Here is a 13233-nt window from a genome sequence, read left to right as displayed (position 1 = left end):
ATCAGCGATTTTATTTACACATTATTAAAACATCTTTGTAAACAAAATCTTGTCCATCATCGTCTAGATCTAACACCTTTAATCGATATGATGATATTTCTCGAGTGAAAATATATAATGGTAGAATATTAGTCAATTAGCGATCCTTTTATATTTTAAGTGAATTAGTAATATCAGATTCATTTTCAGCTAATTTTTTTTTTATTATTATTAAAAAGAAGGAAAAATAAAAAACAGAATAAACAAATAAACTGGCGTTCCTCATTGACCAATTGAGATTTGAGAGATCCCTTCATCTCCGACTAGGGGACAAACCTTATAAACTGCTCAATAATTGTAGTCTTAAACGAAACTAAATTCAATCTAGGGTTTGTTCATAAGATAATATTTCCTGTAATCACTATTGCTGTTTCCAACAATCAAATTATCACCAATTGTGATTTGTTTCGGAGGAAAATGGACGGTGGTTCGGCTCAGCCGGCGGACACGGTGATGTCGGAGGCTGCGCCACCTCAGCCTCCGGTGCCCGGGATCGACAACATTCCGGCAACACTCAGTCACGGCGGCAGATTCATCCAATACAACATCTTCGGCAACGTCTTTGAGGTCACAGCCAAATACAAGCCTCCCATCATGCCTATCGGCAAAGGCGCATATGGAATCGTCTGGTATGTTACTCTCGACCTTATCTCCTTTTCTGTAACCTTGATTTATTTTTAATTTCTTTTGTTTTCATTTTCCTGGGCGACGTGATGTGAAGTTCTGCTTTGAATTCGGAAACGAATGAGCACGTAGCGATAAAGAAAATAGCGAATGCTTTTGATAACAAAATCGACGCCAAGAGGACTCTGCGTGAGATCAAGTTGCTTCGCCACATGGATCACGAAAATGTCAGTCACTCATACATATATGCATGCATGCTTTTATTATTTGCTATCTCTTTAATTTGGGGGATAGATAATTTAAATATTTAATGCAATGAAGCCTTTAGATTTATTGCAATGAAAGGAATGGAATCTTTAGTTTTAATGCAATTTAAGGAATGGAATCTTTAGTACCTATCTTCAATTAATTCACACTGCCTAAATGAATGTTAATAAATGCCCCAGTTACTAGTACTTGTGAACAAAAAGGAGTTAGATGTTTGAGCAAGGAAAAGATTACTTCTTTTTGTAAATACATGCTGAGTGTTGAATGACACAAGTTACTTCTGTTTGTAAGTACACAGTTACTGTTGATGCATTTCGTTTGAATATAGACATCATCTTCATATATTGAGAATGTTTCTATTGATGTAAGAAGCTCCTTTTAGGGTGTTAATTCATGTTTTAATGGGTAATTTGATAAAGTTTTGTTGGGTATGTGGGCACTTAAGGCAAGGGTGAATTGGCTTGAAAAATATAGTTCACTAAGGATTCTGACAAATGATTTATGACATTCCACTATTGATCTGTAAAGGACTAGAGGTTAAGAACGGATAGAAGGACTTGAAAGGTGACCAGTATCTTAAGAAATATGTGATCTTCAGAAATCAGATTATTATGGAGTCTACTCAAGGAAGAATACAATTGTAATGTGAGGTATCTTTGTTTTTAGCTTACAGTGCTTTTATCTTGCAGATTGTTGCAATTAGAGATATAATACCACCTCCTCAGAGAGCGTCATTCAATGACGTTTATATTGCATATGAGCTTATGGACACTGATCTTCATCAAATTATTCGCTCTAATCAGTCATTATCAGAGGAGCACTGTCAGGTTTATGTTTAAAGTTTAAACAGTTATATCATAAAAAATATTCAATTTTTGGCATTTGTTGTTTGAACTCAAGATTCCTTCATTTGCTTTTTACTTGAGATTGATGAATAGTTGCAAGATCATTTCTTTAGGCTGTGATATTTTCATGGGCACATTTTTTAAAAACTTTTTGAGCAGTTTTATTTAAATACTTATCATTGTTATGTAATCAGTTGTACAGGTTCTGGAAACAAATGCAACATACATATTTACTGGAAATGAAATGAATTAAGGAGGTGGAATGATGGTGAAGATTGAAAAAGAAAGAAAGATGAAAGGGAAATAGAGCTCTAAATATAAAATTTGAAATCGTCTCATCGTTAACGTCACAAAGTGAACCAACCTGTTTTTGTACATAGCTAATGTAAAGATAAAGTTTTCTGTGTTTAGCTTAATTGTGAAACAAATAGCATACATAAATTTGCAGTCTGAAGCTAAACATCACTGTGAGTGAATCCTAAAACCCATTAGATATTTTGTTAATTTGTCTGAATTGCTGGCTTTTTACCCTTTTCCACTTTCAAATGCTTGTTATGATGCATCAATGTTGAAATCTGTGCTGTAATTCATCAAGTCCTGATTTTTCCTGCTTTTTGTGCAGTATTTCTTGTATCAGATTCTCCGTGGGTTGAAATACATACATTCTGCAAATGTTTTGCACAGGGACTTGAAGCCCAGCAATCTACTATTGAATGCCAATTGTGATCTGAAAATATGTGATTTTGGATTAGCTCGTGTGACATCCGAAACAGATTTTATGACTGAATATGTTGTGACTAGATGGTACCGGCCACCTGAGCTATTATTGAACTCTTCTGACTACACTGCAGCCATTGATGTATGGTCAGTGGGTTGTATTTTCATGGAATTGATGGATCGGAAACCCCTATTCCCTGGTAGAGATCATGTCCACCAGCTACGTCTGCTTATGGAGGTATGGTTTCCTTGCTAGAATCTCTTTATTCTGTTAAATACCATTGCCACTTCAACCCAATCATCTATCTCAAGATTTTCTTGTTCCTTCTTTAACTGTTATATTGTCATAGCATAAGTGATAATTACCTATGCAGAGGGATGTGAAGCAATGTGTTTCAGTTGCTTATATATGACAATAGTCAATTGACATGCTATTTTATATCTGTTACTACAGGTTGCCTTAAAGTGTTAGCATCCACTTTGATTTCTTCTTTTCTGAAATTGTCCAAATAAGAATTTAAAGAATAGTTTAGGTTACTCATTAATTGGTTCATCTATTTCTTTTGACTCTGTTTTGCTACATTATTTATTTCATAAATTGGTCTCTGTAGCATCCCTTCAAGGAAGCTCACAGGAGATTTTTATTTTGTCATGGATTATTTCCTAAATGGCTAATCTCTATGCACCACAATGTTGTTAATATACCTTAAATCAATTGTTTGTGTTAAGCCATTAAAGCTTATGGCTTGAATTTGGTTTCTGTAATTGGTTTGCCTCATTCCATACAAGCATATAAACTTAAGAAGTAGGTTGTTCCGTTAAGGAGGTTACTGTACTTCATGATACCTTTCCAACACCCCAAAAAGTAAAGAAAGAGTCAATTTGGAATCATATCCTTCTTAGACACTAAAAGTTCATCATTTATTGGCAACTTTGAATGTATGCTACTAATGCGTTAGAATATGTTCTTTCTAAATACAGAAACCAAATCTTTACTGATGTACTTCATATCAGGAGTTTCCACATCCCTTTCTTTTTTTATGAAATCATATTGGATTAAGCTCCTAAGCTGTATGATTTATATTTAAGGAACAGGGGTTTGTAATCTATTCCGTGAAAGGTGCAACCCACAGACCATACAATATCTACCAGAGGGTTTATTTTTCAGTCTTGATATACTTCAATTAAAAGCTTGCAAATTAAATATGGTTTCTTTCTTTAACTGATGGATTGGAAGCCCCTACTCGGTAAGATTTACAAATATGGTGCAACTCTGTTTTGGGGACAGAGTGGGAAAAGTTATTGGTTGAGTTGCTAGTAGGAGCAAAACCTAAAGTCCTTTAGAAGAACTCTTAAGCTGAAAATGTCCTCTTTGCTTACTGGAATTCTAATCCCTCTCTCAATCCTACTTCTACTAGAAGTGTGAAAATGAAAAGTAAATAAAATCTGCAAACACTAGTAAACAAATGATGAAAATATAATTTTTATTCTCTCTTGAATAGTTACTCTTGTTTTTCTAGACTATTTTGTTTTTTCAACTTTCCTATGGACTTTGGCCAGTGACTATCCTTCATTGACATTACCTATCATTTCTATATATTTGTAGGTTCAGTTTAGATTACTTGTCGTTGACCTTATGAAGCCAAGTTAATTAGTACATAGCATGTTTCTTGATAGGGTTATTTCAACAATTGTGAAATAAAAATCAACAAAAAATGTAATCTGTTAGCTAGGATAAAGCAAACTATGTGATAAATGATTACTTCTAGAGTTTAATTTAATTAATAATAATGTCTTGAATTTGAAGCTTGTCATTTTTCATGAAATTTTGTAATCTGAAATTTGATGAAAGCAAGTTGTGGAAAATTTGAACTATTCTTTTTTTTTTTTTTTTTTTTTTTTTTTTTTTTAATGTTGAGTTTATTTGGGCAGGATTTATAAAATTCCTCACTTTTTCATTCATATTGTGTCATACATGCAAACAAACAAAGGCATCTGTGTGCAAGCTGTTTCTACTTTGTAGTAATCCTTGGAAACTGTAGACTGGGAAGTGTTTGCAAGTTTAGTTTCCATTATGAAATACAGAATGAAACATCAAATAAAGGGGTCTCATGGTTCATGTCACTAGTGTTCAGAATTTGCAACTGCAACGTGTCAAATCTTGCAGGGGACCTACTAATCCAACACGTTTTAGAGTCTTCAATACATTTTCATCTGCATAATAAGAGCTTAGTGGAACTCTCAAAATTGTTGTTAAGTTTGGGTAGGTATTCTAATGCCAGTTTTAATAAAATGCACATTATGCAGCTAATAGGTACACCTTCGGAGGCTGAAATGGAGTTTTTGAATGAGAATGCGAAAAAATATATCCGGCAGCTTCCATTATATCGTCGCCAGTCATTTACTGAAAGGTTTCCACATGCGCACCCTGGTGCTATTGATCTTGTTGAGAAAATGTTGACATTTGATCCCAGGCGAAGAATTACCGGTCAGTCTCTATTGAGAAGAGCTTTTGATTGAATTGATGTTCACAGTTCACACTATCACAATGGCAATTCTTCGATGAGATCTAAATGCAATCAATCCATAGATTTCTTGACAAAATTTCATTTTCTGTTGCCTTCATGGAGCAATTTGGTTTATGCACTAATTGTTGGTATATGTTGTCTTGGCTTCAGTTGAAGGTGCACTTGCGCATCCTTACCTAACATCACTCCACGATATCAGTGACGAGCCAAGTTGCACGACTCCCTTTAACTTTGATTTTGAGCAGCATGCATTGAGCGAGGAGCAGATGAAGGAGCTGATTTACCGAGAGGCCGTTGCTTTCAACCCCGAGTTTGAGCAGCAAATGTGATGAATGAGAGTTGTTGTTAGAGTTGTGGCCCTGTGAATTGTGATACTTATCGATTTCATGATTGCTTTATTCATCTGTTAAACCTGTCTGATATTTTCAACATTTGATTGTGGGACAATTCGGGTATTCAAAAATTGTTGTTGTATGAGTGAGGTAGTTACCACTTTGTGTTTAATGCATTGAAGTCCCTAGTAGTTTCAATCACAACCAAGGGATTACTCAATCCCTTCATGTCTTTTGGGCAAAAGGATTTTTATTATACTTTTGGGGTTGTTTGGTACACGAATCCTTAGTAAGTTTTTGGTTTATAGAATATTAGATTAATTTAGAGAATGTTAGATTAACTTAGAGAATGTTAGATTATTTTGTTTGGCTTAAAACTAAGGTATTTATTGTAAATATATATTTGGTTGAAGAGTTGAGCAAAAGGATTTTTGTTGTACTTTTAAGATCTATGGATATAGTAAAAGGTTAATCAAACTCAAATTCTCAATCTAGACGCATGAAAGAGAAGTAAAAAGATTTAACTCAGATTTTCTTGTGTTTGAGTATTAGGAAATAAAGTCAAAAGAAAATATCCATTCTGATTAACAGAACAATTTTTAATCGAAAGACGTTTTTTAGATTCTTTATTTTTTCTGTATTTATCTTCTCTCTCAACTTTTTTTTTTTTTTTTTCTAATTTTCAAATTATTATTTTTATTATAAGGAAGGGGATACCCTACATATACACACTATTGCCTCAATTGAGGTTCAAACCTTACACCTCCCACTTAGGGGAGCAATCTGATACCAGTGGACTACAAGCCACTTGGTACTAATTTTCAAATTATTATTACCACAAATACCATCACCACCAAACCACTCATTCTTAGACTCTCATCGCGATCGTCGTTTACTCATTTGTCTTCCTCACACCGTCCACCGCCCATAACATGCCACTATGACTCGATTTGGGTTTAATTACCTAATTAAGGCTTTAATTTAATTAGATAATTTCTTTCAATTTGGACATTTGACAGATTTTAGTATTTCGGAATTTTCTCACAGTTATTGCATGTTCTCTCTGGCTCTCTGCTTGTAACTTTGTATTGTTAATTGTTGAATTGCTACAAATATTGAGTAGGGACAATGAGGGAGAAGAATGTACAATTATGTATTGAATCTGGAATGTTGCCAAGTAGCTTGGCATCTAGGACTATTAATAAATCGAACATGAACGAGCAGAGATTGTTCGTGTTCGTTTGTTAAGATTTTTAAAGTGTTTGTGTTCGTGTTTGTTTATTAAGATTTTTGAAAATTCTGTTCGTGTTCGTTAACGTTTGTGAACACGTTCGTTACACATTTACGGACGCTAACACAATCAAACAAATACACATGTTTATGATCATAATTTGTTTGTGAACAAGGAATAGTCTATGTTCACAAACAATAATCAAACAAACAAACACTATCCTAAAATTTAAAATAAAATAAATTGCACTTAAATGAATCTATTTGCGAACAATCTTAAACAAACACTAAACTAGCGTGTTCATGTATACTATTAAATGAACACGTACTGAATGAGTCCGTTCATAAACATTATCAAACGAACACTAATAAACAATTTCACGAGCTCTTTGCAAATAAGCATACAAATATTCAGACTCTGGTAGTTTACCTTAATAAACTAACATAAATTTTGTCCACGAGTAGTTTACCGAAAACTCTGTTCGCTAACACCCCTAATGACACCTATATGACTCTCTTAAATGAGAGTTCACAGCGTCATAGCTGGTTTGAATCCCAGTGGAGCATTGACTCTTTATGTTTCAATAGGTTGAGAGAGTATGTATGAACATATACTGATATACTACATTGTAATAGAGTCACTAGTACTTAAATTTTTTTTCCATTATGCATTTTACTTTTATATTATATGTTTATAATTTAAAACTTGGATTGTGGATTTGTGAAGATTAGAATTTTGAAGTTTGAATTAATTGTTGCAGACTTGTATTATGTTTTTGAGTTATGTAAATGTGTTTGTTAAAATTGAAAATCTAGAATGTTAAATTTAAAATATTAAAATTTTTAATTAAGACCATCCCATAAATTTGATAGCTTGAGGTTTTAGGGTTATGGTGTATTTATTGACACACAACGAATCATACCGCGCATCTACTAGTCCGGAAGCCGGTTTCTATATATGGCTGTTCGTAAAGAATGGTTGTCTTTCCCCCCTTCTTTTATTTGTGGTATTTTGTATTCAGATTTGAATTAATAATATTGCTCTTTTCATTTTAAAAAAATATTGCTCTTTTCATTTAAAAAAAAAATGGCTAGGGCTAAAAAAGATTTAACCAAAAAAAAAAAAAAAAAAAAAAAATACAAACCTGACTTGAAATTGATAAACCTATGTACTTTCTTTAGGTGTAGTGGATTGGAGATCATTTGTTGATATGCCTTGTAAATTTAGGAGGCTACATAAACATACCTATGTACTTTCTTTAGGTGTAGTGGATTGGAGATCATTTGTTGATATGCCTTGTAAATTTAGGAGGCTACATAAACATATTTATATGTCTTGTTTTATTTCAATTTTCAAACATATTTAATATTCTCACCACAACACCAAATAGAACGTACCACAACACCTCTAAAATACTAGTTTGATTAAGTAGATAATCTTATTAATTTCAAAACCATTATTTTGACTAGTTACAAGAACAATAATCTAAACATAGAAATCAATTTTCTAGCGAGCCAAATGAAGTTACGAGTCTCACTAACCAATCAATAGAATAGCATTTTTTTAATGACCCAAACTGAGCTTAATAATTGGTAATTTTGTTTAATCAATAGTTTATTCATTTTTTATTTGAGGTTAATTTGAAATTTATTGAATTGTATAATCCTCAATTACTGACATTGGTAACTGATCCAAAGCAATTTGATTAAATTCAATTCATGCCGATCATAAGTAGAAAGTTCATATGTTTCCGTCATTGATAAATAGTTTGTTAGACAATATTCAACACAATTATTGTAAAATATACAAAGTTTAAAATCAATACTGTAATTAAGCAATCGTTTCTTGCGAATATCTGTTTCCAATTGCCAATTAACAACAAGTAAATCTATAGGGCATACACAAACACAAACTTCACAAGCAATGCATTTATCAAATTCAAAATGAATTCCACATCGAAAGTGTTTTGATGTGATTAATATTCATAGGGATATTGAATAGTTACAGGTAAACAATTTGCATGGGACAGGATAATCATGAATCCATGATCAAATATATCGTACACAACTCAATTATTATAATCATTCACAACTCACATGTTCTCAGCTTACTTTTTTTTCTTTTAAAAAAAATAGTATTGTTTTATTCTTTCCCATTGTGTTGTTTATATGTACTGTAGCTTCTACAATTTTACAGCTGTATTTTAAACTTTTTTTATTTTACTTGTTTCTGGCTCCAACCACCCATATATAAAATACTAATGCGGTATTCGTTGGATGTAGTTGGAATTTCTTTCTCACTTTATTTTATGAAAAAATAAATTACGGTGTTTAGTTAGAAGGAATTGTAATTCTCTCTTTTTGATGAATTGCAATTTATGGACATCCCCATGTTTACAATTCTGTAGTTGTGAGAAAGGATAAAAAGAAAGAAATAACAAAAGTACCATGTGTTGTTGTTGTTGTTGTTATTATTACTATTACTATTACTATTACTATTACTATTACTATTACTATTACTATTACTATTACTATTACTATTACTATTACTATTACTATTACTATTACTATTACTATTACTATTACTATTACTATTACTATTACTATTACTATGGACATTTTAGTCTTTATACCACTTCTTTCTTTCTCATAACCAATAATTCTGTTCCTCCCTACCAAATAATATAATTTGAATTCTAATTTATTCTCACCTTATTCGTTTCCCACCGAATTGCGATTTCTTTCATCTCTAAAAGTTGGAAGAGTTTTAAAAATTTATGCATTTCTATTTTTAGCAATGGGAAAATGATAACCAATAACTTTTTGTGTAAATACAGAAATAGTTCATTTTGAAAGTGTTTGCACAATTCAGAAGAGAGACTTGTGCTAAGAGCATCTGCATCAGTTGGGGATAATGTGGGGAGAATGTTTCTAGTGATTAGAAAAGAGAAGATGAGAGAGGAGAGAAAAAAAGCAAAAAAAAATTGAATTTTAAAATAAAAATAATAATATTTTAATTACTGTTAGGCGCGCCTAATGGGCGCGTGCAGTGCACGTGCCCGCTGGGCGCCCTTTTTGGCCCTCACGCACAACGTGCGGGAGTGGAGCAAATGAAGGCATGAGTCCATGCCACTTTCTGCTATTCTCCCCACTCTTGGAGGAAGGTCTCAAATTTCTCTCTCTTACCCTCTCTCTCTTCCAAGTCATCAAGTATGGTACTATTCTCCTCAAAATATGCTTTGATGGTAATGCTTTAAGAGCATCAATATCAATTGGGGATATTAAGGGGTTATTGTAAGAGCGATTAGGAAAGAGAATGTGGAAGGGGTGAGAGAAAAAAAAAGCAAAAATTGATTTCAAAATTAAAAAAATAATATAATAATCATGGTCAGGCGCGTTGACCGGCGCGCCCAGTGAGTGCACTCATGACAGCCACACAAGACTGTCACATTTGGTTGTTTTTCCAGCTGGGTCCCACTATCCTGCCATTAACCGGGTACTTGCAGTTGCTCCCCAATTCTTTTATTTATTTATTTTTTTTATTATTATTATTTTTTTATCTCATTCATGTAGGCATTAGATTCCTTGAAAGTAGTTTATTCTCCCCACATTCTCCTCTTATGTGCATGCTCTAAATGGTGCTCCCTGCCAAAAAAAAAAAAAAAAAAAAAAATCCTCTATGTCACAATTCAAGTACAAACAACAAAGGCATTGATACCCGTGAAGATATGTTTTTTTTTTTTTTTTTTTTTTTTTTTTTTTTTTAACAAAGAAATGTGGTTATTGTGAGACCGGAAGTTTAAAAAATGAGTTAATATCCCTTTCGCGCCGGGCTTCCGAGTATAGTGATTTGCTACGTTTAGTTTTAAATTTTAAAATTAGTCATGGTCCTTCAACTTTTAAATTGTTACCATCTGTGATCCAAGTTAACAACCCATGGTCCTTCAATTATAAAATTCTAATCACTCATGATACTTCCGGGAGGACCGTGGTTGGTTATAATAATAATAATAATAATAATAATAATAATAATAATAATAATAATAATAATAATAATAATAATAATAATAATAATAACAACAACAACAACAACAACAACAACAACAACAACAATAATAGTAGTAGTAGTAATAATAATAAAAGATAATATGCCAACTACAATGTAGTGTGATGATACATCTATTAGACTATTATCCTTTCAAATGGGTAGTCATAGGATAGAACATATACTCAATTAATTTTGGTTGATCAACCACTTTAGATTGTTGAAAAATAAGGGGAAAAGGAATATAGTCTATTTTATAAGAAAAATGTAATACTTTCAAAAAAATGTAACACTTTTACATTTTGATTTCTAAGTATTACATTTTTCTTCATAAATATTATATTTTCTCTTATAAGTAACAAACATTTGTCAACATTACTTGGGAACGTGTATTACTTTTGAAGAAAAATGTAATATTTTCACATTTTTCATCAAAAGTATTAAACTTTTCCTTATAAGTAACAAATTAACACTTTATTTTTTTATTAGTATTACATTTTTTTAGCATAAGTATTATATTTTCATATTGATCCGACCCGACCTGACCCGTCTCACACAAGTGTGACCAATTTTATAAATATTACAAACTTGAAAGTTTGTAATAATTATAAAATTGATCTTGTATTATTGATAAATCTGATGGACAGCTGTGATTAGTTCTCATTTTTTACAGGAGGATCATGTTCTCATTTAATTTTCAAAAATATGTCAGCAATTACCATATTATGCTTCTGCAGTTAACAGAATATGTGCCTGTAAATAAATTGAAGGCACAAAATATATTAACTACAGGATCATATTATGTGTGTAGTTAACAAATTATATGTCTTTAATTTATTTACAGACATATAATTTATTAATTGAAGATGCATACGTTTTTGAATTTGAATTTACAATTTATGGTAGATCCTGGTCTATGGTATAATAATTGAAGAAAAGTTGGAGTTAGTTTAATTGTGACTCATACATTGGACACACCGAAAAACTCCAATTTATACACCTTGGAATGTTGGCCTTTAATAAATGAGGTTAACATAAAGGAGATGAAAAAGGCATTAAAAAATAGTGAAAAAGATTTGGACTGGAAAAGGATGTTCAACAAAAATGGAAGAGTTCTTTTGTCTATTGTCAACTAATTCTGTCAGTTTTACAATAGAGTTAAATTTGCCTAGCAGGAATACCATTTTAGATGAAGATAATGGAGCCTTAACCAATTTAATTGACTAAGTAATCATATGATTTAAACTTTTATATGTTTAATTTTTCATTAAGAAAACAGATAGAAAATTATAATTTGTTGACTTATCATCGAGATTAAGTTTACAATTCAATTTCTCATTAAGTTTTGTATCAGGATACAAAATTTATATATTTAGAAACTAAATTAAAATTATTATTAAATATTAAAGTCTAAATTTAAAATTAATAAAAAATTACTGAAGAAAATAAATAAAGAAGAAAGTTGGTTTGGTTATTGAATAATGAAATGGATATGCAAAATGAGATAGAAGAAATATCATATAATTTAATTTAGAGGAATTTCAAAATATTGAATAATGAGAATATCGATTATTATAAATAGAAAGAATTTGTAATATAATAATCAATACCTTTATTATTTGATAGAATTTTTCATTTAATTTAATATTGTAATGTTTTGTTTTGTTTGTTTGTGTGTGTTTTATATTTATTTATTTATTTATTATTTGGTTCTCTAACTGTAAGGAAATGATAGAAAACTTTGCATGTGAAACCAATATTTGTGTCAAAAAAGCACTAAAAGAAATGATACTATTCAAAATAGTTCATCCACTATATTATAATTTTTAATTTGGTTATTGACTATTAATTTATTTAAAATGATTCATCAACTTTATAAAATTTATTCAATTTAATCCTTAATTGAGTATACTAGAGCACTAAGTTAAGTAAATTTGACATAATCGAAAAAATGTAGTTAATTTAATTCGCAGTTACTATCCGATAATGTACAAAGCATTTCAAATTTGTCAAAATGTTACATTTTTGTCACACATAGAGTATGTAGTTAGGTAAATCGTATGGTCCATGAAAACCATACTTTCCAATATTTTTCAAATTTTGAATTTAAAAGAAGTTTTTTTTTTCTTTGGAAAAAAAAAAAAAACATTTGTGCCAATGCAAAGTGCCAAACGTGTACCATTATTGAGATAAGATTAATCTAATAGAGTTTTGGTGGATCTCATTCAGAAGTAACTCTTTTAAGAATGTAACAAATTACGAGTAATTTAAAAAAAAAAATTGTATATACCTGTAGATCATCAACCATTGTAATTAATTACTCTGTAATTTATAAAAGCAACTTTTTTTTTTTTTTTGTTGGTTTTAACATGCATCTTTTAATTTGATGAACTAGTAGTGTTTCCATTAACGCATGTGTAACAAATGAATGTAAAAGTACGTTTTCATTTTCCTTTTATTTATTTATTTTGCATACAAGATAAATAAACTGAATCATAGACTACAAAAATATATATCTTCATTGTCTGATTATTACATCAAGAAATAAATATTATGAAATAATGTTTAAAATTATTATTTTCTAATTCAATTAAGTTATCAAGTGT

At 30.9% G+C, this 13233-nt stretch overlaps 1 protein-coding gene across 1 annotated transcript; it reads left to right on the top strand.

The window, feature by feature from the left end:
• The first annotated feature begins 244 nt into the window (after positions 1-244).
• LOC109156895 (mitogen-activated protein kinase homolog NTF4-like) lies at positions 245-5553 on the top strand. Its single transcript, XM_019304779.1, has 6 exons — positions 245-668; positions 761-890; positions 1620-1757; positions 2398-2730; positions 4800-4980; positions 5171-5553. The coding sequence occupies exons 1-6, from the start codon at positions 457-459 to the stop codon at positions 5347-5349; spliced, it is 1173 nt and encodes a 390-aa protein (XP_019160324.1). The 5' UTR covers positions 245-456; the 3' UTR covers positions 5350-5553.
• Positions 5554-13233: the final 7680 nt, after the last annotated feature.

The sequence above is a fragment of the Ipomoea nil genome, unplaced genomic scaffold (genome assembly GCF_001879475.1).
Source record: "Ipomoea nil cultivar Tokyo-kokei standard unplaced genomic scaffold, Asagao_1.1 scaffold2759, whole genome shotgun sequence".
In the NCBI taxonomy this organism is placed as follows: domain Eukaryota; kingdom Viridiplantae; phylum Streptophyta; class Magnoliopsida; order Solanales; family Convolvulaceae; genus Ipomoea; species Ipomoea nil.
The sequence above is the reverse complement of the archived record's forward strand: the minus strand, read 5'-3'. Positions and strand labels throughout refer to the sequence as shown.

Coding starts and splice junctions, on each gene's coding strand:
- LOC109156895 (XM_019304779.1), top strand. CDS start 457: ATGGACGGTGGTTCGGCTCAGCCGGCGGACACGGTGATGTCGGAGGCT. Junction 1,758..2,397: donor TATCAGAGGAGCACTGTCAG/GTTTATGTTTAA, acceptor CTTTTTGTGCAG/TATTTCTTGTATCAGATTCT. Junction 4,981..5,170: donor TCCCAGGCGAAGAATTACCG/GTCAGTCTCTAT, acceptor TCTTGGCTTCAG/TTGAAGGTGCACTTGCGCAT.